This window comes from Aulonocara sp. 'chitande type north' Nkhata Bay, linkage group LG2 (assembly GCF_057382095.1).
Source record: "Aulonocara sp. 'chitande type north' Nkhata Bay isolate Kocher_YH1m ecotype deep benthic linkage group LG2, A_spYH_male_GT1.1, whole genome shotgun sequence".
NCBI lineage: Eukaryota > Metazoa > Chordata > Actinopteri > Cichliformes > Cichlidae > Aulonocara > Aulonocara sp. 'chitande type north' Nkhata Bay.
This window is the reverse complement of record NC_141345.1, coordinates 24541379-24568166: the sequence shown is the minus strand read 5'-3', so window position 1 is coordinate 24568166 and position 26788 is coordinate 24541379. Positions and strand designations below refer to the sequence as shown.

Genomic DNA, 26788 nt, shown 5'->3' with positions numbered 1-26788 from the left:
TGAAAGCAAGAAACAGACCTTTTCGACTTTCCTCTCGATATGTCCAGCCCACTTTTCCCGTTCTTTGCACTAAATTTCATTTTCCCATATTTGTGTGTGGGGAAGGTGGATGGATGGATTTTGGTTAGCTCTTGTTGATCCCACCTAGGTTAAACAAAATAGGACCTTAACAAAGATAAGGTGGGCTCAGTTCTCAAACATTGTGCACTTTATTCTCTCGAAGCTCCCTCTTTCCGAGAAATGTCACAGTAGCTCGATCGTGCCAAACTTCAGCTATGAGAAACAAACAGGAGTAGATGGAAGATGGACTGGCGTGTATGTTTTGTTGATTTGAGACCACAGTGGGTTTAAATAGTTTTTACAACCTGTAAAAACGTTGATGGAAAAATGGCTTACGGCGCCGCTCAGGTCGATTTCACTTATCAGCAGGAATTTTGGATTTGCCTGAGTGTGTGTGTGTGTGTGTGTTTGAGCTTACCCACAGGATGTGATGTTCAGTATTGGTCAATCTTTAGTGGCTTCCTGAAAGATACTGTGTGAAGACTTGAGAAGGATGCTGTATCTAAACAGAGATCCATGTGTTTGTTTTTCACTGGTTTCTGACATTCTCTCACACACATAGACACTCCGAGGGGGGTATTGGCTCACTTGTGGTCTCCCGGTCCAACCTTAAATGCTCCTTGTGTGGAGCTTGAGATCAAGTGCCTCGGGCGAGCGTGCACATACACACATGCGCACTTATCTGCAGTTCAAATGAAGTTCGTTGTATGTTTCCGTGTTATCGTGCTGTTCCCAGGGATTTCTTAACATGTGCTCAGCTGAGTGAGCTCATGCGTGTCCAGCATTTTTTTTTTTGTGCATTTCTTAAAGAGATCTGCACACATCACACATGTTTATATGTAGCCTTATTTCCTAAATATCCAGTATTACACATTTATCAGTTCACATTTTTCTACCTTAACCCCATACGTCTGTTTGTTTAGCATCCTCCCATCTGTTTTACAGTGTGCAAATCAACCAGTCACTCTGGGAAATGTATTGCTGCTTTGTCTTGGAGTTGTACAGTCATCTTTTAGTCAGTTAGCAACCTAGACCTCTAAAGAGTATAATGAAAACCTGCTTTTGTGTGTTATCATCCCATTAAATCATCATTATAAGTTGTCATCACTGCCTGCACCTAGTTGTAGGCTCAATAGGCTGTTATCACTTCGTGGAGTTGGTGCAGCATTGCTTAAATGACATAATGAGCATGTTTCCACTTTGAAATAACAACACAAGTCGACATATGGAGGTTGGAACCAGAATGTCACCCAGGAGTACATGTGTGATACTTGATTTTTCATTGTTTTAGACGCATTGTTTTTAATCTGCTTTACATTTAAACTTTACATTTGCCTGCACGACCTTTCTGTTTCATGCCTTGCACACTTTGACTGGATGATGCCTGCTGAGATTTTTTTTTTACATGTGATTATTCAGATAACCTCAAAATTGCTGACTCTACTAGATTGAAGAGTGTCCTTGCAGACCCGTAGGACATTTTCAACTCCTTTCACCTCAGCTGACCCAGAAATGCCACAGTGAAACAGAAAGACAGAGCTAAAACCCAAGTCGAGCCACGGCCATTTGTTTGCATCTCAGCCGATATGCGCTCACCTCGCTGTTCTAGAGCAGGAATCTGAACTGCTTTCATACATGCCTACACTCTGCTCTCCAGCCCTGCTGCTTTTCCCATTAATTCCTCCAGTTAATCTAGTCCTACATCAGCTTGTCATCACCCGCCACAATTCCCCCTCAACTATGCCACTCAGGACTAATCACGCTCCCACATTTCAGTCACTCTGACGCCTGCCCCTCCAGTGTTTGGCCACTAACCTGTCGACATGCAGACGGCCGCCTTTCAAGTCTCAAACAAAGGTAGAGCAGGCATGGCCCGTGGTGACCCATATCTTATGAAGTATGTGCTTGGTTAAGGAAGAATTTTATGCACCCAAAGACCATGTACGTGCAAGACTTGTGAAAGCATTCATCCATCGATGCCTGCTGACTTCGTTTTGTCTGCCAATCCTTTCCTCTGTCATTTTTCTTATATCTGTAAGACTCTCTTTCTCTGTCCTTCCCAACTAATTTCTCTACCTCCTGGTCTTTCCTCCCCATCCCATCACTCCCATGCACATTCCTGTCTCCCTGTTTCCAGCTTTTTCAGCTTTTCCACCTTGTCATCTAGCATCTCTCTCCATCTAGTCTCTTTTCAGAGGCCTTGGGCTTACTCTAGCATCTCCCACTCCTGTTTATGACGGTGGAGGCTGAGGGAGGGGAAGTCAAGCCCACTGTGAAATATGGAGGCTATCATAACACGGCTGGCATCTGTGCCTGAGGTTTGAAGGTGTAGAGGTGTTAAAAGTGTAAAACTGTTCAAACATAAATTTTAAATGAGAGTCAGTGCAGTGGGTGCACAGCTGTAGCCCACTCAGTTTCCTTTGTTATTCTTTGTTTTGTTTTTTTAGTTTGCCAGCAAAATCCTGTGGGAGCTTAAAATGGCAAATGGAATCACTTACATACAGCATAAAAATATGATTTAGTCGAGCACTTAAAAAAAGGGTCAATCTTCATTTCTTTAATTAAAGTTATTACTTTTTTTTTTTTTTTTTTACTATTCCTTCAATCCCAGAGTTCCAGTGTCATTAATAGCTCATTGCTGTTGCATTAAGGAGGATGAAAGTAGGAGAGGCAGACATGCGTAGGAGGTGGGAGACCATGATTGAGGTCTCCTTGAAAGGGCTGGCAGAGTCAGGAAGTGATTAGGCCACTACAGTACCCCCAATAATGACAATAGAAAACATGCTCAGAGCCATTTATGTGGAACCAGTGTGGTTCTGATTTCACTATGAGAGCAGGGGAGGACGGTCACATGGAACAAAAGACAGAAGAAGTGAGGTGTTGCCCACAGAAGGGTTTTAGACCATGGGAAAGCAAGCTGAAGGCTTACTTGTTACTTTAGCTGCCCTGTTTTCTTGCCATGTCTGGATCCTGTGCAGTAAATTGACGGTAGATTTGCTTTTTGAGATTCATTTTTAGAACAAGCAGAATTTATTTTTCAAAGAGAGGTTGACAAAAAAAGTTCTGACATGCAGCAGAAAGAAAGTGATCGTTTTGAGGCTACCATAAGTCCTGTGTCAATCAAACGACTCCCTGTGAGCATGCACTTGGCGACAGTGGGAAGGAAAAGCTCCCTTTTAGCAGGAAGAAAACTCCAGCAGAACCAGGCTCATGCAGGGTGATTCTGGTGCTGGGAGGAAGGGGAGGAAGACAGAACAAAAAACACACTGTGCAAGAGAGCTAGAGATGAACAACAACTAATGATTAAATGCAGAATGGTGTGTAAGCACATGGTGTATACAGCCGAGTATAAAGATTTTTGATACTAGAATAACCCCGTTTAGATTAGAAAAAACAATACTGGACAAGTAAGTCAAAGTCCAGAGTTTATTTATTCTGATTATTATCATTATTCTTCTTCTTCCATCTTGCCTCGCAAGTTTGAAAAGAACCTCAAAAAGTTATATCAGAATGTGTGATTCGATTAAGAATGTTTTCCTATTACTTTGGCAGTAAATTCACAAAAATATTTTACATGGCTGCTTCAGTAAGGTGAATAATGACATGTAAAGGACGCCAGTCAGTGTTTTGGGCTTTTAAAATAAAATACTCTCGATGATCTACCAACAAAATATTTCAAATACTTCTCACAAGCTCCAAAGAGTAATTCTTTCCTTCTGATGCCTCTCTTGACACATCCTTTCAGCTCCTATTGCCTCCTTATAGCCGACCCAGCAGTAGTATTGACATACTCGTAAGTTTATTCAGAAATTTTTTTGGTGTTTTGCTTTTAATGTTACAGGAGGAAATGGAGTAAACATTCAACTGTGTGTTAGACAAACCTGTGGCTAGCATGTCCCCAACGTAAGAGAAATATTAAACTGAAATTGCAGATTGCATGGGAGCTGCTCTCAGGACACATCCGCTTTATGGTTGACTATCACACAGTAGAAGTGGATTACGAATATCGATATTATCAATACCAGTGCTGATATTTGTATCGGATCGATACTAGCACCAACTGAGCAATCTTTTTTTTTTTCAGTTTGTAGCCACTGAACTGTGTTAAATGTATTTCCTTTATTTGAGAGGGAAAAAAGAAACAACCTCAAACATGCAGTGTGAAAAATGTCTGAACCTTTTTGTGCTGACTGTCATGTGTTTTGGATTTATAGCCTATGGCGCAATGAAACAAACGAAGCTGACCCAGAGTATTTTAGGGACAAGCACATTTAATTCAGTTCAATTCAGTTTTGTTTATACAGCACCAAATCACCCACAGAAAAACCCAACGATCATATGACCCCTATGAGCAAGCACTTTGGTATATAGCACCAAATGACAACAGTCGCCTCAAGGCGCTTTATACTGTAAGGTAAAGACACATCAATAATAGGGAGAGAACCTTAACAATCATATGATACCCTATGAGCAAGCACTTTGGTGACAGTGGGAAGAAAACTCCCTTTTAACAAGGAGAAACCTCCGGCAGAACCAGGCTCAGTGAGGGACAGCCCCTTACATTTCAGGTCTCCAAGTTTCAGAATGCATGAAAAACTGAAAGGTGTGTTTTATTGTAGTAACTCATTATTGTGAAAAGGAAAACCCACAGTGATTTAGTGATCAGTATCAGATCGATGCCTATATTTGCAGTATCGCTCGCTGCTACCACACAGTTGATGTGCATCAGCATTGACGGGAGCTTATCCTGATATCCTGATAGGGCAGTAGGCAAAAAGAAGCAGTTTGCATGCATGTTGAAGTGTCCTTAGCCAGAATCCTAAACCCAAGTTGCCCCTCATGGATACATCACAGTGTGAGTGTACATTTTAAACAAACAGCTTAAAGACATTGGACATGTGAATGCATATGCTTATGGGTGAATGAAGGGTGCAGAAGAAAAATACTTTGAGACCTCTCTACTTAAATAAATAAGCCCACAAAATATACTCAGCCTGTAATATTCTGCTTGGGTGTAATGTAATTAGCTATAACACTGTGGCAAACTGTGCTAAAAATTTTCAGTGTAAATTAGAGACTAATTAGAGACTACAAGCTGGTCTGCTATGCACCAAGCAGCCAGCTTGGTGCATATCACACATGGAGAGAACTTGGAAAACCTTTTGTGGATAGCTTCAGCTTTTAAGCCAAATGGGAAGCTTGAGTGATCTTTCTGAGCCTGATCACAACCTTATTTTTCTTTGGGGTGCAATCAAGTGCACTAGTTGTAAGAACAGTACCTCTGTGAAATCACCGAGCAGACACTGACGCAAATCAATGGAAGTGTAGAAAATGACTCATGGTCTTCTAGCAGCATGAGGTCTAACGTCTCACATCATCTCCCGTCCCTTCTGTAGCTTTCTTCCTAGTTTTCCAAGCTTGGCAAGAATTCGCCAACAATGACAAAAAAGCTTTTTACTAGAAAGGTCACAGTGGAGGCTGCATCATAACAGGACCAGAGGAAAGTTGCTGCATGAAGGCCAGAGATGAATGTGATATTCGCTCAACATGAGGGGAAGAGTCTTGTACACACATGAAAGTCTTTGTCCAGCCAAACTGAAAGTCACAGAGTGCATTTAGCTCTAAAGAAATCTTTTTCTGTCATTTTATTTTTGTTTCTCGCATCTGAAACTGAAACTACATGTGCAATTTGTGCGCTGACATTTTAGCGCTCTGCCAGCTCGTACGCATTTGATGCCAAACAGCGCTCGAGCAGCAGAAGCGAAACGGCGAGTGAGGTTGAGTCGTTTTCTACTCATCCCTGCGGTGCTGATTTTGGCAATTCATCGCTCTTTCTGTGTTTCCACAGGGCCTCCAGGAAAACGTGGAAGGATGGGAAGAAGAGGGGAACCTGGTAAGTAATGCCCATCAAATCATTTAACGGTTTATTTTTCCTTTTAACCCTCTTTTCCTGGAAAACACACACTTTTTTTTTCTTCATCACACTCACATACCATCCCTCTTTTTCCTGTGTGACTGGGTAAGTTCGAGGCGAGGGCCCAGCAAAGGCAGTGATCCATGAGTCAGGCCACTGGATGATGGGCTTCAGTTGGCCCTTCTCCCTGTCCCTTTCCATTTGCGCCGACATAGTGCTAACTCTGGCCATGTGGTTCCACTAACTTTGCCCAGATGTCAGTCGTTCTTGCTGAGCGGTAGCAGCTGCTGTAGTACGAGCCTAATGAGTCTGCCTCGCCAACATCGCTACCTACCATTATGGTGCTGCTTTTTCAATCGATCCAAACCACAAAAACACTCCACGAGGAACCAAAACAGAGCAAGGACATAAGTCTTGTTTCACAAATGTCATCGTGAAAGATGGAGCGGATGTTGTACAAGTCTCACTCATCCCAATTTTTAAATGTTTCTTATTAAAAGTGGGCTCCACGACAGTATTAGGCAATTTTATCAAAACCTGCAGGATATGTGTCACTGTTGTAAAATTTCCATTGTGGTTGTGAATCACTGAGGTGGATGTTTACAGATGGGATCTGTTTTTGTGAACACGGTGACTAAGTGAAAGATCATCAGTGATCCCTTTCTGCTTGTCTGCTTACTTTATTTTATCTGATCAAACATCCATCTTTTAGGTGACGGGTCGAGCAAAACGTCCCATAAATCTCGACTCGGAATTGCATGTTTTTTTTTCTGTTCTAGAGGGCGGCCAAACAGTATATTTCTGTTTTCTAGAAATCGCAGCAGAAGGTGAACACCATCAATGTGTTAGTCTCTTGCCGGCATGAACGGCCTTGTGTGTGGTTTGCGCAATTTGGTTTTCTTTGGAGATGCAAATCTTAAGTCTTAATCTTACCGTTTACAGAGTTTCACTCATTTTCTGAAACTACTAAAAAAAAACAAGAAGTGAAATTAGATTTGTTAGGGTCAATTTGCTGTGGCAGATTTGGTGGACTAGTAAGTGTTCACGGCAGCGTTACGGTCTCAGCGGGACTGACCCAGTTTACCATTATACCTTACTCATGTTTTTAATGGATTTTGGAGAGCAGTAGTGACCGGTCTCAAATCTCGATAATCAGTTTACTGTCTAACTAAATTTATATTAGCATAAAATGTGGAAATCCCTTTGGGTGTCCTCCAGGTCCGTTTAATGGAAACCTCATCATTACGAGCAGGAGTGGGGAATTAATTTAAGAAACTGGGACTGTTGTGGAGGCCCACACCCCTGGGAAAATTAATTACCCACCCCTGATTTGGAGGATGTGTGCTGCTAAGGTTTCAGCCGAGAGTGGACGCCTATTTGAGGCAGATGGTCCGTGTCTGAAGGGCCGTCGTGGTTCTGTTTAGGCTATCGCTTGTATTTTTTAGTCTCTCATCCTCACATTGCATCCTGGCTCAGAGCGAGTACGTATATTAAATGGAGAGGCTGTTTCGCCATCCTGATGCTGATGACTCCAGGACAACATTTTAAAAGGCCAGAAGAGGTTTTCCTCCATTCTCTCAGGGGAAAAAAAAAACAAATGAGAGTGGAGAAGGGAGCGCACAAACACAAATAACAGGAAAGAGGGCAGACAGAGTAGTTAAGCATCTTAAAATCAGCCCTCGCTGTCATCTTCTCTCTGACATGCCTCGTTTTTTTTTTTCTTTAAATTGTTTCCTTTTCTCTTATGTTTGCTCCTGCGTCTCTTTCTTTCTCAGTAGTCTACAAGCACATATACACACCTGTCCCAAGTTCAGTAGTTAAAGCTTGTCTTTCTGTGTGGCTTTCCAAGCTAGTGTGTTTGTTTGCCTAACCGTCTGGCCCGGGAGGTCCCCGTCGAAGCATCCAGACACAGATAAACTTTCATCCCTCATGAACCTAAACGCCTCCCTCCTCTTCTTCTTGACACATGCTCGCCCCTAAAACATGCATTTTCATCTCTCTCTACGTATGCAAAGCTCCTGCTGAATCAAAGAGCCCACTTCAAGGCCACAATAGAATCTGTTCATGTTAACAAGGATTTTTTTTGTGTGTGTTTTAAGGAGAGCCTGTTTTCAGTCTTGCTGACTTTATGTTGGTGTTTGATGTCGTACTCATGCTGATGAGGTATGCTGTACTGAAGCCGCAAAGGTGGCAGAGCCCCAAGTGACATCATACACTATAAGCTGCATTAATCAGCATCATTATCGGTTTTATCGGATAGCATATTAAGGAATAGCTAATAAAAATTCTGCTAATGATGCGTTCACTTTGTAGGGATTTAAGTGATTTAATAGTGCTCCTGGTCTTAGCCTCGGACTTTAAGGAGATTATAAAAATAAAAAAAAGGCCACTAACAACAAAAGGAGTTCTTTGATCATTACTTTTGTTTTCTGTTAGGCAAAGAATGAAAAGCTGAATGTAGTTTTGCTGCTGAGGCTCAACATCAGAGCATTTCAATCACGACAGAAACACTGCCCTGGAGAAATCTCAGAAGCATCTCATTCTTTTTCTCCCCCCACAACTTTAAAGGGACAGACAGTTTGCCAGCACGCCCCGACCTCTTTACTCGCTGTTTTTCCGCCATCCAATACGCCCTTATTTTCTTAAGAAACAAAGTCCTGACATGACTTCATTTCCTAATGTAAAACATGACCCATTATCCAGCAGTCTGTTTATCATAACGGGTTCACCACAAACTGCACTGGCGGCAGCTCTAATATGTTTGTTCTGTACTGTATTTAGGTGGTTAATTGCAGCCATCATCTAACAAACCACATTGCATGTGCAGGTTTTTTGTTGTTTTGTTTTTTTTGTTGCAGACCACTGTTCAGAGGAATTGATTGGTATATAAACCAAAGCCTGCTGCAGTTCTCGTATGTTGTGCTTCATGTGTCTGTAGAGACTTGTAGCATTTACTTTCTAACGCTTGGTTTCTCTTTTGTGTTGCAGGGCTTCCTGTAAGTACCATTCCACCTCATCCAGGTAGTATGGAAACAAACTAAAGAGAGGTTTCAACATCAGTCACGCATGCACACACATCCACCTTGTATCATCCCTCGCTGTGAGTCCTGCACGGCCCGGCAAACTGCGGGAGTTGCCAGGAATCCTTTCACTCACAGACATACAGACTGTCACAGACTCACTCGCACATGCATCCACAGAGAACGCCAATAAATGGACCACCTGTGCATGTGGGTGTCCATGACTGTGTGTTTGAGTCTTTCATGGTGATGGTTAGGGAGGTGTGACTTATTTGCAGTGAGTTATTCTCCTCTGTGGGACTGTAACTCCTGCTGACACTCTGACACACTCGGGAGATAAAACACACCGTTACTCAAAGCCTTGTACAGAGTGGAAACTGATGCAGCTGCCTTCAGATTTGTTTTTTGTTTTGTTTTTTCCATCTGCATTTTAAATGTCCAATTTCAGTTTTTATTCCCTTCTTTTTCTTTCTTTTTTTTTATTAAATTGTCCCATGTGGCACTGATCAGATATGCAGAATTGGAAATGCTCTGAAACGTACCGTGACGAGCTTCCGGACACATCAGAACAAAAACAGCATGCCCGGCCAACCAGGATTTGTTCGATTGGTCTGCATCTGATCCACACTAGGCGTGCATGAAACAATGTCTTCTCTTAAAGACCCCCACAAAACTTACAGCCTAAATCTCATAAAGTTGATGGGAAGGTGTGGTAATCCAGTCACTCGCTACTCTGCAAAGTAGCAATGTGTCAGTGCCGTTTATCTAAGTAATGTGCAGTGGCTGGTACTGTAGACACAATGAAAACAACTGATCTGATTTTCTTTTTTAATTATTTTTTGTGTCCAAGTGGCTTTTAGTTTAAAACCGTGGCTCATGTTTGAGAGCAGATGAGAAAAGAGAAAAAAAAATCCCAGAACATGTGAGTCAAAAGCTGTGGTGTAAACATATGACTAAGTCCTCGCTAGTTCATTCGTTTCCAAATACAAATTTAGTCTCCATTTACAGTAAATTATTTCATTCAAGAATTCAATATTTTTTATGAATAAATAAATAGTCAGCCACAATCCTTTAAATCATTAACCACTTGTCTCCTTTTATTATGTAGGATACCAGGCTACATGTTGGTCTTTGAGTTTGTTGTGTGCAGCTGTTAGTGTCTGTTCAGCCTTGATTAATGCTTCATGCTTCAATGTCTAACCTCACCAGGGCAAGGCTGGACGGGATGGATACCCGGTAAATTAGATTTTTATTTATCCTGTCACTCTATTCACTTCACCTACTTGTGTGTCTGGGCCTGGATCTGTTCTAACTTTTTCCCCACATTTATTCTGCCTTTTTCTATCCCATCATCTTCTCTGCTTTTTCTTTCTAAATTACTAAATTAATTCATTTACCCTTTCCATGACTTCCTCTTCATAACCAATAACCAACAGTGATGTATCCTGCCTCATAAATGAGAAGTAAGCTCACAGATATACAAAGTTCAGACTGGTTATATCACACGAAATATGACTAACCCAAGGCAGTTGGCAGGGGGAAACGCAGCACGTTTAGTTCTCATATGAGTAAACATAAAGAGCAGTAGACATAAATGCCCAATAATGTTAAGATATCATCAGTAAACACAAACCACAGGAGTGTAAACCGTACCACAATGTGAAACAGTCATCCACAAGGCTCCAATCATGGCTTGCAGCTTCTAGTTGGGCTTTAATATGCTTGGTGTAATGCAACGATGTACATGCATAGCTACTGAATGGAAAGCAGGTTACCAATTTCCACAAAAACACAGAGCCATGCCTAATGTTATCCAGAGATACAGCGGCCTCTAGTGGACAGCTAGACCTTTTCTTTTCTTTTTTCTTTCTCCCACAATTTATGAGATGAAACGGTGATTTCTAGCTTATCATCCATTTATGAATACACCTACACAAAACAGTGTGACTTCTAGAAAAGTGTGCACAATGCTACAGTCCTCCCTGAGTGGACGTCTCGGCAATCCCCCCCAAGGTCAGACGATGCAGTGCTCAGAGAAATAGCAAAATCACAAAAGCATCTCAAACTCTACAGGCCTCAGTCAGCATGTTAAATGTTAAATTTTACGACTGTACAATTAGAAAAAGACTGGACAAGTATGGTTTGTTTGTTAGGGGTTGCGGGAGAAAGAAAAATATTGTAGCATGGTTTAAATTTGCGAAGTTGCTTCTGGAAAAATACAAAAAAAAAACCCACCAAAAACCAAAGACTCTGGGGAAAATGTGCTTTTTGGACAGACAAGACCAAAGTGGATCTGTTTGGCCATAATGCACAGCCCCACATTTTGAGAACCACACACAATAAATCAACACAAACACCTCATATCAGCTGACAAGCAGGGTAGTGAAGGGAGGATTTGGAGCTACAGGATCTGAGCACCTTGTATTTTAGTCAGTCCTGAACTCCTCTGTATACCAAAGTACTCTAGAGTCAAATGGGAAGCAATCTGTCTGATAGCTAAAGCTTGGTCTAATTGCCATGCAACAGGACTCAATTTAAATCTAAACACAGCAGCTAATCTACAACAGAATGGCTTAAAAAGAATCAAAGTGTTGCAATGGCCCAAAGTCCAGACCTCAGCAGGACTGAATAGTCTGAGAGTGCTGTGCACAAAACAAAACGCTTAAAGAAGAGCGAGCCAAGAGGCCACAACCTTGTGAGACACTGATAAAGTCATACAGAAACATTTACTTCAGATAATTGATGCTAAAGGTGGTTCTACAAGCTCCTGAATCATGGGGTGCACTTAGTTTTTCACTCATTGACTAGTTCCATGGTGACCCAAAATAGTCACGTCATCTTAACTCCTACAACATCTTTGCCATGCTAGCTGTGTAGTTGTGGATGTTGGGAATGCGGGTATCTCGGGCTCTCGCTCAGGCATATTCCCATACAGTCTGCCTGGCACTGCACAGCCCTGCTGACGGGAAATGCCTGCTGCTAATTACACACAGGTGGACTCGGTGCACAGATAAGCCTGTGCACATTTGTGTTTTTTAGAGGATTTTGTTTGTTTGCTTGCTTGCTTGTTTGTTTTTGCCTGTGACCGTTCATCTCCATTGCCGTCTCCATTTGAAACCCCAGAGTTATTGCACATTTTATTGTCTTGTTTTCATTTAACATTGTCCTGGGATGCCATTATTTGTGCATTGCTTAAACACTGCACAATCTGGTTAATTCTTCCCAGTCTAGTTAGTATAATGAAATCAATCTGTATAGTGCTAAGATTACATAGATGAAACAGTGTAACGACTGGAGGAGCTCAGTCTGCTGTTGCAAGAGGCAGCTTCCTGGTCTGTGTGTGTGTGATTATAAAGACTGAGGATGCTGCGTGCTTGAGGTCACAGTGAAACAACAGCAGATTAATCACGCTGACAATTATCATGGACAGTATATCATTACATTTAGCAGGAGCAGAGATGATAGAATTTCAAACATCTGACTTTAAAAAGGGCCGTTCTTCCTGTTGGGTATCAATGTTTGTGTGTCTGTGTGCATATGTGTGGAGGCTGTCCAAACCACCTATTGTTTATGTATGTCTCTGTAACAAAGCCCAGGACTGTGGAAGTGGTCAGAGGTATGTGTGTGTGTGGATGTGAGTGCTAGATGTGTTTTCACACCAGTATTTTCTCTCAGATGCTCATATATGAGGGCAATCAGCACAAATGAGACAAGTGGGTTACCGGAGACCGCTGCGCTGCTAACTGCATTGTGCCAGAGATTTGTGCCAACAAGACTTTTTTTTTCTCTTTCTGTTTCCATTCCTTAAACAAACAGCTAGATTGCTTCCCAGTGTTTTTTCATGTCCTCTCTCACCCCTATTATGTCTCTCTGAATTACATACAATGCAGTTCAAGCTTTTAACCCTCCCGAGCCAAAAGTCTGTAAGTGTACAAGCTAGCAAACAGTTCAACAAGATGATAATAACAGCTGTGGAAGTCCAAAGTAACAAAGGGCATCTAATCAAGTTTTAATTAGAGGTACTTGTCCCTGATTTACTGGTAATACAATTTTCTGCTGCAATTTATTCTCCTGCACTGCAGTTTAGAGGCATTTTTTTAAATACACGTTTTTGTACCCTTTAATGGCCTTTGAATACTGTGTACTGCTACTTTTGATACTTAACCTTGGTTGGTTTGGAGTGTAACCAACTATTTTTTACATTTTGATATTGCAACTTTTCCATCAATCCGTTATCTTCAATTTGTCCTGAGTTGGGTTTCAGTTGAAGCCGACTAGGCAAACGTCCTTCTCACCAGCAACAGTTTCCAATTCATCCAAACTTGAGGAGAACCTGAGCTGTTCTCAAGCCAGATGAAATGTACACTGCTGAAAAGGACTGAAACATGACGTCCCAGAGGTGTTCGACTGGATTTAGGTCAGGCTACCACTGACTGGGGGCCCAGTCAGTGGTATCAATTCCTTCATCCTCCAGGAACTATCTGCATATGACGGCTCATGAGTCCAGTTATTGTTGTCCACCAGGAGGAACCCAGGACCCGCAGCAGCAGTGTAGCATCTGACAGTGGGTCTAAAGCAGAGTCCAGCCATCCTACAGAGGAAACTCATGTATTTGCAGCTTGTATTTGCAGCCCTACTCTGTCAGTCATTTATGCCGTGACCATAGATGAGGGTCGGATCTTAGATGGATTGATGATTTGGAAAAGCCTCGACTTTCAGTTCAGTTCTCTCTTTACCACAACAGTCAATGTAACACTCCACGTTCCGTTACTCATGATTAAGATTTCAAGATGCTTGAATTCCATCGCTTGGTCCATCCTCTTTCATATCCTACCCATACATGAAGCCAACAGAACCACATCATCTACATGAGGAAGGTTGCAGGTTCCCAAAGTACATGCCCTCCTAAGCCTTGCTACGCCTTGAGATCCTGTCCATGAATATCTCAAACAGGACTAAAGACAAGAGAGAATCCTAGCAGAGTTAAACTCCAGTGAAAACAGGCCCAACTTTGCAGAGAGTAAGTGGATACACTTGGTTTTACGAGGACATGATGGCCCATGACAACTGACTTGCAACCACGTATTCCTGCAGTTCCCCCAACAGGTGCTCATAACCATTCTCCAAGCCACCAAAACACACCTAGCTTCAATGTTCAAACCTCTGTGAATTATCCAGAAGTTTGCAAGGGTGAAGATCAAGTCCTCTGTTCCACAGATGGGAATTGATCCTGAATCCAAGTTGTAATTGCAATTTTAAAATATTGGAATTAAAAAAATATATACTGGTAGAAAAAACATTGGATCCCTTCATCCACCACTGCTGACCTGTTAAAGAAACTGCATGCATGTGTGCAGTGTGAGTGCACATGAGCTGCACTTCATTTAGGTGGCATACACATGTTGAATTCATCAGACTGCAGCAGCCCACTTCCAGAGAATCATCAGTTGTATGATAAACAGTGTTAATGAAATGCGGTTTGCGTGTCTCTCAAGCATAACACTACGACGTGCGTGCTCATGTATGTTTTCTCCCCTCATGTAACCCTTGCCACTTCTTCCTCTCATAAATCACAGCCAAGGCGAGATTCAGAAAAGAGTCTTCCCCCTGTCAAATAATCACAGTCAGGCAGGCTGACAGCAGGGCAGAGGGGTAAACACACACCCACACACACCAACTGACTCCTTTTCACATGTGCAGCATGCCCAGCCACAAGTGTGTTTATTCGCGAGTGCAGCACTGAGACAGACAGCGGACCTCAATCAGCGAGAAGGGCCCAGGCTCGCCATTGTTCAGCCTTCAAGGCTGCAGGGCGCAGATCAAAGCCTGACGGGCACCCGGCAACATGTTGGCAATTTTCTGTCCCAAACAAACAGCACTCTGCTATGCTTTATTGTGCGCTTTGGTTCTGCTTGTAGCCACTGACTATTTCTAAGAGCCGTGTATCACAAATTGCGCACACGTAGAGCTAACACCGATTTCTGTCCCTGTGGTGACATTAAACAAAGGTTTTCATGGGCAGCCTCAAGAGGAAAAAATTAATCATATCCCAGGAAGAGAAAGAGGAAAGCGCTCTCTCACTATCTCACCTTCACCTTAATGCCATAAAAGTTTGTTGAGCCTGCAGTTTGCAGCATAAGCAGCGTGCGATTCTCGCTGAGACGCCGGCTGTGATGTGCAGACACCAGCTTTTCATGCTGCATCCTCGACAATCACACCCTCGTGGATAATTAGCAGTCTGCGCCATAGGGAGTACAGTAAAGGCAGCTAAAACAGCCTGCGGCTTCTTTCACCGGGATTAAGAGACGAGCGCATGCAAACAGACACACGCCTGAATCAACGCGCGCATTCACACATAAGCAAACACAGACATGTGCCCTCCTACAGGCCATGTTATTTCCCAGAGATCTGTTTAACAGCCTTCTAATTGATGGGAATGTGAGTCAAAGCTGTTTTTTTGTTGTTTTACCTGCTGAGGGATGCTGCAGGATAATGTGGCGCTGCAGACTAGAAATACAAGTTCTTTTTATGCGAGTGTGGTTCTTTATTTTGTTTTCTCCCACATTTACTTGAGGTTTTGGCGGTAATCTCCAGCTCTTTTTCCCACTTTTTCTAAACATTAATCTCCTATTTTTTTTTTTTTTTTTGCCTTTTGTGTTCTTTTACCCTCCATCCTTCCCTCCCTTTCTTCTCCAGCCTGATCCGTTTGTGGTTTGAGATGCAGAAATTTAGCAGCAGCCCCTCACCCCAACACTCTGAAACCCACCACATCGCTCATGTTTTTTTAGTTCAGCCTAGTTTTATTTGAATTCCAGCACACGTTTCATGCCTTGCAGAGTGTTTTAAAGTTAAGCTATTATATATTTTTTTAAAAAGACAATAGATAAGGTACCTAACTCCCTTTGATTTTGTTTGTTTCATAGTTATTTAAACCCATTTTGTCATTGGTTTTCAGTGAACACCGACTCTTATTTCTATTGCTGATTTAATGAAGCTTGTATATTTTAAAGTATTTTATTACCAGACATACCAGAGCTCTCTCCACTGCTCGTTGCATGAAATATTGCTTCAGGCAGCTCTAGCAATTCCTCAAGTTAGTAGAAATTCTATGCTACTACTTATTAATGCAAGCAGTCCGATGTCAGACATTAGCTACAGGGTTTTATTACTGAAAATAAACCTTTCATACACATCTCGTCGCAAAGAAAAAGACCCAAGCAGCAGTTGTACCTAGGGCTGGGTATCGTCACTGATTTCTAGAATCGATTCAATTCTGATTCACAAGGTCCCAAATCGATTCGATCCACGATTCGATTTAATTCGATTCGATTCGATTTAAATCTGGGAAATTTTGACAGTCAGAAGTATAATTCAGATCAGAACATTTACATATTTTTGTATCTATAAAAAGGAAGCTGACACTCGCAAGACTTTATCCAAGGTGTGAGCATCACAGCAGATGCCTTTGTGTCAAAGTAGCTGAAGATAAAACACAGAAAAACATGAAGGTGATTTTCCTGGCCTGGGATTTTATAAAAATATTCTGCAGTACATCAAAAACGAAAGAAAACCATTAATTAATGAACATTACCTCTGACGTTACAGCGGTTTTATTAGACACACGGCTAAGCATTTTGCATTTTGAATAATATTAAAAAGTTTAAATTTGTTCAGTATTGAACAGCAGAAATGAGGCTTTCTTTTCGGAAGAATGTAAAAGGGAAAAAAACAGCGGCCGACAGCGCTGTAAACAACAGTAGACTTGTGCGTAACAAGCAAGCGAATAATGAAGAAAGCGAAACTGTTCGAGAGAGAGAGGGGGGGGGAGAGGGAGAGAGAGAGAGAGCTGCGCATCGCAATGGAAGCAAAACAGTAAAAGAGTGAATTCATGACGATGTTTATGTGAAGCGTTTGGATCTTCTTTTGCTGCTGGTTCGGTCAATATTGTTTGGAGAGAGATCAAACTAACAGCTTTAGAATCAGCGCATAAAGGGCGTGAACACAAAGCGCGGACCCGGATCAGCGAGCTGTCGGCTTTCAGCCCCGACTGTGAGAAAGGCGACATCTAACTGATTCTGATCCGCGGGTCGCGCTGTGTGTTTAAGTCTATGTGCAGAATCCCTGTACCTGCTCTCATTTACTGTTTGGTGGTTCTTGAAATTTTGTGAGATGTCACCAGAGATTCTGGCATTTCGGACAAAATAAATTTATATTAAAAAATCGATTCAGGATTTTAATGAATCGATTTTACGTTATCCAAGCCAGAATCAATTTTAATCGATGAATCGATTATAAAAACCCACCCCTAGTTGTACCCACAATTCATAAGGCTCTTTGTCGCTTGTTAGCGGCCATAAATCAGTCCCTTTTAGATTGTGCAGCAGCCGCTGACCTCGCATTGTTCACCTCTCCTGCTCATCCTGACGAGTCTTGAAGGAGCCAGACCCCCATAAACGCTCCCAGATGCAGAGATGTCCCTGCATAGATGTATGTATACATGGTAGAGCTTAGTGTGCATGTAGGGATGTAGCCTCGGAAAACTCAGAGGGACATTTGAAATTCTCATGGGAAACTCAGGATGTTGTTTTTAATAGAGCGATGGACATCCAGCCTGTCCTGTGCTGTGAAATTATTGCCGTCCAATTGGTCCCAGTCATTTGTTCCACCCTGGTCTCGGCTACCTACTGCTGACTTCACAAGGGTTCCTTAATCAAAAAGACATTCTGTAAAGAAGCACTTTTTATGCTTTTTTATAAATCTCTTTTACAGGCTGCTTTCAAGTTTGACAGCAGTCTGTAGCCACGCTGACAAATTATGAGGCAAAAGCAAAGCAGTAAATGATCAGATGAGCGGGTAACGAGAGCAGCTTCACGTATCGCTCCCTCTCTGTACCTACTGCCCATCCAGCAAAGCAGGCCAAGATGAGACTGTGGTAGGGTTGCATCCGTGGGGCTGGTAAATCAGGAGATCATGAAAAAAGCCAAGACTTGTGTGCGCCATCCAAGGCCAGAAGTGATTATTGTTAATGATGGTTTCCACCCTGGAAAGCCACCAGGACTGTGAACAGCAAGCCAGTACTTAAGGGACCCTGTAAAAACAGTTAGCTTAACATAGAGTAGGGTTGTTAAGAAGGAAGGCGGCAGGAAGTCAACGTTAGCCCTTACCACATACATCACATATAAGTGTTTGTCAGGAAAGTTTGATCCAAGAGCCGGCTCTTCCTTCATGTTTAAGTAATCCAAAGATTTGAGCGCCTTTGAACTGAGCATAGAGGAAGTTCAGTGACTGCTTGTTAGTTGTTTTTATCGAGGTAAACAAAGTGGACATCTCCAACTGCTGCTTCAGTGCTGGAGAGTGGATGAATAGACTTTCTTAACTGCCTGTTGTATAATCTAAGCACCACAAAGACACACACACACAGGAGATGTGGGGGTGTGTGTCAAATTGATGCAACTGGAACAAGTCCACTCAAGTAATATAATTATACAGCACATAGCCTGGGAGCCTTTATCTGAATGTTACTTGTTACACACACACACACACACACACACTGGGCAGGATATACATAGACCTACACATTTACTTAAATACAATAATGAAAAACCTTCTTTTTCCTACTTTTTCACTCTGAAGTTTCGGTTATTTTTGCTGTCCTCTCTTGAAATGTTTGCCTCTACAAATCCACTTAATTGCTTTTTCCAACACTAACACAATTTACATTTTTTCATAAGCGATATGGAGACAAGACTAAAACATTCTGAAATACTAATAAGTAACAGCTGGTGTAGGGTATCTTGCCGAGGAAAGGTTGTCTTGTCCGTGGACTGAAAACAAATAGTGACTTCAGTGTTTTGAAGCAATGCTTTATTCACAGCAGACTCGGTCGGGTGACCTGCAAGTATAATTATTGGCTCATTATGCCTTATTAAACCAGTAATTAAAGGAGCACTTTTTTCTTCTTCTTCTTTTTTTTAAATAAGCCTATTTTCTTTCTTGTTGAGAGTCTAATGAAAAGATTGATACCATTCTCATGTCTGCAGGTTAAACATAAGCTCCAGACAAAAGTGCCTGGCTTAGTTTAATTAGCATAAACACTGCAAACAAGGGGAAATTGCTGGAATTGCTCTGAGGGAAGGTGAAATCTCTAGAGCCTACTAATCACAACTTTATCGGCACAAAAACGACACTTAAAAACGACAGTGTGAGCTTACCTTCTTCTGGCTTCAATTCTTTACCGAGAGAGGTGCCTTTGCTTTAATGTGACTCTCAACAAGCAGTGGGCCAGTGTGTATTCATATAATGTTCCCAACACAAGATAAGCTGTCATGTCGCTACTACTTGGGCTTCATTTATAAAAAAGTTCTCATACTTTCTACATGATTTTATATTTTATAACATCTTTCCCTCATTGTTAAAAGATACCTATATAATGCCTGCACAAAGGAGGCTTTAGCAGAGAGATATATATAGATAGATATTTTCTGTGTAATTTTGTTGTGCAACTATAATGTCAAACTTTCACAATTTAATGAATTCTAGAAAAATGACTTTTTATTGATTGGCTGATACCAAAATTATTTTCCATAATGATTCATTATTTAAATAAATAAACTTTTGATTTTATATATTTCAGTTTACTCCAAATTATAGCCTCGTATTAAAGACAGCAAAGAATTTTTTAATTTTTTTTTTTTTTTTTTTTTTTGAGTGCATGTACCGAAAAAGAAAAGCAAACTCTTTCTGAAATGAGATCATTGTGCACCAAAAAATTTCATCCTCCTAAAAGCGTGTTTGGCTTTTTTAAAAACGTCTCAACACAAAAGCAGCCGTGGTTACGTGTCTCTAATTTGATATATGAATTACAGAACACTGCATCCTGCTTTTAATTCAAAACACCTTTGGTCTGGCAATTTATTGATAATTCCTATCATAAAGCATAAAGTTCACAGCAGGCGTGGAGGCATGTGTGTCCAAAATTGCAATAGCTCTTACATAACTGACAGGAAAATCACTAAAGTCTACACTACATTTCCCTGTCAGAGTAAGGTTTTTTTTATAAACGACTGCTTATTCCTGTTTGAGTCATTTTGATAAATGAAGCCCCTAAAGTGGTTCAGTGGCGACAGGGCTCTCGGGACTTTGTGTTGGTCATAATTTCTCTTTGTTTCTTTCCCAACAGGGTCCACTTGGCTTAGATGGCAAACCAGTGAGTATTCTCAGCCACATTTGTCAAGTATGCCCAAAATGAAAGAAACAAGTTTGATTTTTAACTCTGTTTTCTTTCCTCTCAGGGTCCACCAGGTCTGAAGGGCAGCCAGGTACATCGTCACACGCCTCTTATTCTTACTTTCTTATTTAATTTAATTTATTCAGTTCCTATTTAAAGATTTTTCCTATTATAAATCCAGCTGGACTCTGCATTTGTCCTGTAAGACTGGTGAGAGTTTGTTATACCTCATCAATCATTTTTACTCGCCCTGAGGAGTCACTGCAAGTGCGTGAAAAACCCGGTAGCCATCTTACTTCCTGTTCCACCTCTTTAGTCATCCCAATGGCTCACAGCCACGGGGGTAGTCTGGGCTCAGCTGAGCTGAGTGTTGAAATCCCCTTTGCACTCCCATCCATCAACTCGCGCCTGAAATGCTGGTGCACTCAGAGGCACGCCCAGGTGCAGCATGGAAACAGGTGAAGCAGAGCGAATGGGTTACACACCATTTGGGAAAGTAAGAAAGAGATTAGTTTATAACCTTCAGACGGAGACTCTTTAAAAAGTCATTATTGTGCCCCCTCCGCCCCTCCTTCAGCACATCGCAGCGCTCACCCACAAGAGGCATAAATCATCAGCTGAAATGTAAACCCCCTCGCAGCATAATGAGAGCTGTTGCTCTCCAAACACCATTAAGCTGTTCCTGTTCCTGTGAAAGGAGTCCTGAGGCTGGGTGTATCCTTTAATAGGTTTCTCCCCATCAACAAGGGTCTGGCATAAAACCCTCAGAAGGCGTGACTCATGACCAGAGTTGCATGCAAACCCAAAGGGTGGGGGGCATGAAAACAACATAATAAAGGGGGGAAACATGTAGCACATTTTTTATCTTTGAGGGACTTCTGTTTCCAAAATTAATAATGAGGTTTTTATGAGCTGGCATTTGGGGTTTTTTTCTTTTTGAATCAATTGGAAAACTAAAGATTTTTTTTTTATCATTTCCCCTTTTAAAATGCCATTCCTGCACATAAAATACACAATAAATGAAATTAAACCAGATGGGAAATCAGTTTATTGAAATTCAACATATTTTTTTGTTGTGTTTTAGATCATTTTGAATGAAGAAGTTGACTGTAAAGTTAGTCTTGTTTGAACAATTTGCGGCTTGACTCTGAGTTAAAGGCTTTCTACCGCTCGGAAGAGCGAGCAGCACGGGAGATAAGCTCTGTCTGTCATCGCGTAGATAGTCACATTGACACTCTGCTTGTCGTCTTCGCTGTTGTACTCTTGAACGCGTTTATAGCTCTAAGATAAAACTGTCGCCAGACACAAGAAGTTATGGAAGAAGGTACAAAATAGAACGAAAGCCTTCAAAAGGTTCAAGGCAGATTTGGAACCAGGGGACTGAGAAACGCAGACAGAGGGGACAAGTTGAGTGCGAAGGGTCTAACCTAAGTGGTGACTTGGCTTTAAGAGGTATGATCTGTCCATTGTTGTCACAGATGGACAGTGGATGCTTTCCACCTCTTATTCTTCTGCCTGTCACAGTCGCAGAGGGCCCGCAGTGAGTTTGCTGCTTGTGCTTTCACATTTGGCATCCTTATGCTCCTTACCACCACCAGCAGCAGCAGCAGCAGCATACTGAGACATGGCTCACCACAGAAATGGACAAAGGCCCTGCCTCATACATAGAGCTCATGAGGATTTGAAGCTGTCACAAAGTGGGGACCGTGCACCAGTGTAGGATCGCACAGGGATGTTTGATACCCCGTGTTTTTAGTTAGCATTTCAGCATTCCTCATCTAAAACATCTCAAGAGCTCCGAAGAGTCACTGATGGAGGAACAAAGGTTTTATCTCTGAGAAAACTTTTATCTCTCAAAGAGCACTCTTAAAAGGGATTCTTGGGACAAGCTTGAGTCATTTGGTATTCTTACTGTGAAATACACTCAGACAAAAGTGATGTTTGGATTGAGCGGTCTCAATGCCATGAATCCATTAAGCAGAATAACTGCCTTGTCTTACCGTTTGATTGAAAGCTCCCTTCTGAAGGGCTATTGAAGATGCGTGTGATGTGTGATAACTGATTTATCTTGACCAAGTGTCTCTGATTTTCTCCCCCCTCCTCCCACAGGGACCATCCGGACCCAAGGGAGAAAAGGTATGCTTCAATATGGATTTCAAAAGCCTTTCTAGACAAGTCAATGCACTGTACGAGTGTATTTCGAACATTTATTTATGGGCAGAAGGTGCTCGGACAACCTTGCCGTCGCCCTCCCACGTTCGAGTTTTCGCTGCGTGTCCATCAAAAGAGCCGTAGATTACATTTAGCTATGCAGGAGCTCATGTGTCTCTGCACATTCTCACGTCAAGGTACTAAGCAGGTTTACAGGCCTTCCGCAAAGCTCGATGATAGCCAGATGTTTTCCCGCTCTGTGAACCTCTGCCCAGCCTAAGATCTTAGCAACCGTAAGAGCTGTAAGTGCTGGCAAGAGCAGCCTCGTCGTGTGGTCGTTTCTCTCCACGCTGCTGGTTGGTTGTGTGTATATGTTCGAGACTGCGTTTCAGCAGAATCAGGAGGGCAACGCGACTGCATTAAAGTGCATCTGTCAGAGCGGGAATCAGCCTGATTAATGAGGCGATTGCATCTGACAGATGAAGCTGAGGTTCGGAAAAATGGCTCACTTCATGTAATCATGCTAGTAGCCCTGTGATGAGAACATGAACTCCAAAAAGTTGATCAGAAATCAGCTGTGTTCAGCATGTGCACTCCGCATTTCGACTTCATTGATACTGTGCTGTCAGATGATTTATGGCCTACCAAATGATTTATACAATAAATGTCAAAACGCTGAGCTGTTTAGGAGACAGATGACCTTTGAACCACTTCCTTCCCAAAACCAAATCTTCCATTTTAAGCCTGTCTGTCATCGCTGCTCCACAGTAGCTGAGCTCTTTTGGATAACTGGTCTGCTGCACATATACAGGGCTAATAACTGCTGACAATTGTTATTTTCCTGTTTTTCCTCCAGGGTGACCAAGGAGACATTGGGCCAAGGGTAAGTCTGTGTTTTCTGTATTCATCAGAGAAGGTTAAATATGTTGTTTTTGGCTGTTATATGCACATTTTGGAAATTATGTCCTCACTGCAGCTGACTCTGGAGAAAAGATGCTGTCCTTTATATGTTTTTTTTCTCTGTGTAATTTAAAAATGACCTTCCATTTAAACCTTACTTCCAGTTTTTGTTCTCCTTTTATTTTGAATTTTTGTCTGTTAGTGTTCTTCTTAAACATTCACCCTTTTTAAAGGTCATAAGCTGCACTTTCCTTTCGACTGAAACAAAGGACATACAGTACTGTGCAAAAGTCCGGAGCCAACCCTCATTTTTATCATATTTCGCTTCCAAGGAGCCAGACTGTCTTCTCATTGTTAAAGTGGTCTTGAGCAATAGCTGTCAAGGCTTTATAAAGATCTTTCAAAGTTTTTGTTTGGACATTGGCTGCCTTTTCACTCATTTTTCAGTCCAGATGTTGTTTGTTTGTCAAGCCACTTAACACTGGACCGAGAACCAGTTTTAGATTGTGTCCTTAGGCAATTTGTTATTAGCCGCCTGTCGCAAAACACATCATTTGTTCACATTTCTTTAGTTGAATCGATGAAAACTGCCAAAGGTAACACAGTTTGACAGACATAAAATATCATTTTTGCCACAATGAGGTGATTCCTACAGAAATGACGGGTAACTTGAGGCTTTTACACAGTCCTATTGAAGTTAAAGAGAAAAACAGACGCTTGACATTTTAGAAATTTGGCTATTGCATGTGAAGCAACGCTTTAATGTGTTAAGTCAGTAAATAGAAATTCTGTTAAGTAGAGCCAGAGTTACAGTTTTCCCAATGCAGAGCTGTCTGTATGCTAATTGGCTGCTGTCTGAGATGAGTGGTAACACTCCTTTTATATGATTTTTGTGAGACAGAACCACCAGTTTTAAAAGCTATGCTTGAAATTAGCTTAATGTATTTTAGCTTCATTATAACTGTAGAGCTTCCTCAGCTGGTTTCTAGTCTGCTATCACAAACTGAAAATCAAATGTCAGGGAGACTGAAGTGTTTATGTCATCTGAAAACCACTAAATGGTTTATTTGTTATCACAATGCGGGAAAAATCTGGATAAATAAGGATAAAAGTCTCGGTCTGTCTATAAAACGCATACACAAAGCATTTTAATAATCCAAAAGCAAACGTGTGTTTACCCAGTGTGGCTTCCCCACACACAACTGCACTGACAGCACACGAGGTTGGAGTCGCCCATCTCCAAAGCCAAAGCCAGACATGAGAAATGACGTTATTAGCAAACATTAAACCTGCCAGAGCTCCCGTCTCTTACCCAAGCTAAGCTACTTTTTTTTAACATTACAGAGAAACCTCACCCTGCATCTGGTCTATGTTGTCAGTGCTGCCTTTTCATCTGATATCATTCCTCCCTCCATGAGAGCTCCCATTTCATTTAGTGTGGTTTGAAAATAAAACCTCTGTTCTTTACATGGTAAACAGTTTCAAATCTTTAAAGAGGTCACATACCCATGAATGTTTTTTTTTAGAGCGCTTAGATCAGAATGCCACATAAAGCCGCTTCTTCACATGAATTTTAAAGTGGGGATGAACATGAAAATGTGTTACAAGCATGTTTCTAATGGCTCTAAAATCTTCTCATAGCCATTCGTTTCTTGTGTTTATTACCACCAATATCCTTCGATCTGTCCATCCATCCATTTTCAACTGCTTATCCTAGGTCTGGTAGTGCATGGATTGTAGATTAGAAATGTGGAAGTACATCTCCTATGACTTGAACCCCAGTAATGGAATCACAGAAGAGTCTACGATTATTGGAGTTAAACTGGCTACTGTTTTATACCAAAGGCTAAATGGAGAGTAAATATGATGTGGCTACTCAACGGAACAGTATTTATGATGCGGTTCAAAAAATTACAGAAATTCCTGATTTCTATCAAGGTGTAAGCCATTTGATTTCCCCACCTATCCTTTCAGATAGTTTGTGCAAGAATTAAATCTCCTTTGGCATTTCGCATTACATAGTTATTCCAAATGATAAATATTGCACTTGGCCCAGGCCTCTGCAGCTTTGATGTCCCTGGATAAATCTGCAGCCCCAAAAACCTCAAGCTTGGTTCAAATCAAACCCAACAGCTCCTAAAGCTACTGTAGATGTGGATGAGGTTTGGCTCCCTCATATAGGTTGTCACAGATACGGCTGTAGATGGGTTAGAAAACAAAAATCTCTTGCTTGCTCAGTACTATTTTTAACAGTCGGATTGTCTTCAGGTCATTAAATATGCTCATTTATCACCTTACTGGGATTTCAAAACTGTATTCAAAGGTTCAGCTTTGACCTTTACGGGCAGATAAGCGTATGTGTGAAAACAGAAAGCAACCGCAAATCTCCGTCAATGTGCCGCTTCCTGTCAGTCCATCACTTTTAGTGCCTCTTCCAGGCTGATTCTGGTCTTAGACCAGGGTACCAAAACAGGATAACAGGGTTATTAAAACAAAATGTTAAAGAACCACCAAAATGATGTGAGAAAAAGGTCATGTATAGTGTTGTGTCTTTCTCCAAAGCAACTTTTTGTTGAGTGGAGTAAAGCTGGTAGCTATTTTTCCCAAGCCTCCATACAGTCAAATCCATACGGAGGACATTGTCACTGCATGTTTAGGTTCATCTGGGGGCTGTATTGAAAGACAAGCTCTGATGAGAGTTTGATCCCCTGCCAAATCCTGAGTTTGCCTCCCTGAGAGCATCTGCAAACAGGCCATAGTGAGACGGGCCTCCAGGGATGAATGGCCATTTGTCTTAGTATCAGCCTTAAGTCTGATGAGAACAATGTAAAGGGGAAACCCACCATGAAACAGTCTATTCTCTTATGCAGTGTTTAAGGAGCATATGCATAAGTGGTCTTCATGGTGGGAACGGTGTGAATAAGCAACTGTGACAGTGGGCAGAGAGGGGTGCACAGGCCCAGAGAGGAGGAGGTGGAGTCTGCGGTGGTGCAAAAACCTCAGCCATCCAGCCCTCACTAGAGCCTGTTAGCAGAACCTTCTCTAGCAGCTCTTCTTCTTCTGTCACTCCCCCCCCCTTAGATCTTCTCCCCATCCTTCCCTCCCTCCCTTGTGTTTTTGAGGGAGCTGAACCAAAGAAGCGACACAGTGCTCCAGGCTCTGCGGCAGCAGGAAAACTCTGCTCCTTTCAGCCTGACAGACAATCAACACATTTACTGTGTTGACTGGAAAGAGCCAAACCACCACTGTTTTGTTTGGTCACAGTGGGAATGATCGGAAGGCACTAAATGTTGTGCACGCACAGACACACACACACACACACACACACTACTCCAAAATGATTTTTCAAGGGTCAAAAGACAGCTATTGGGCCTTACTTGCAGATTTTACGGATGTCTGTCTCACGATTTGCCGATGATGCATTTTATTTGCACCTGATGGGTTTTTAACTGCATATATAATTCGATTTGAAACAGCTGCAAACATGACTGTAATGCTGCGCTATCTTGTTCACCT

The 26788-nt window shown here is 41.8% G+C and overlaps 1 protein-coding gene across 1 annotated transcript in view; it reads left to right on the top strand.

Annotated features, from left to right (window-relative positions):
- col23a1b (collagen type XXIII alpha 1 chain b) overlaps positions 1-26788 on the top strand; it is a 126525-nt gene that overhangs the window by 84342 nt on the left and 15395 nt on the right. Inside the window, exons 3-9 of the mRNA XM_086312462.1 lie at positions 5909-5953; positions 8074-8081; positions 10204-10230; positions 20174-20200; positions 20286-20312; positions 22331-22357; positions 23229-23255. Of these exons, the coding sequence (XP_086168588.1) occupies positions 5909-5953; positions 8074-8081; positions 10204-10230; positions 20174-20200; positions 20286-20312; positions 22331-22357; positions 23229-23255 (188 nt within the window). The remainder of the gene's footprint in view (positions 1-5908; positions 5954-8073; positions 8082-10203; positions 10231-20173; positions 20201-20285; positions 20313-22330; positions 22358-23228; positions 23256-26788) is intronic.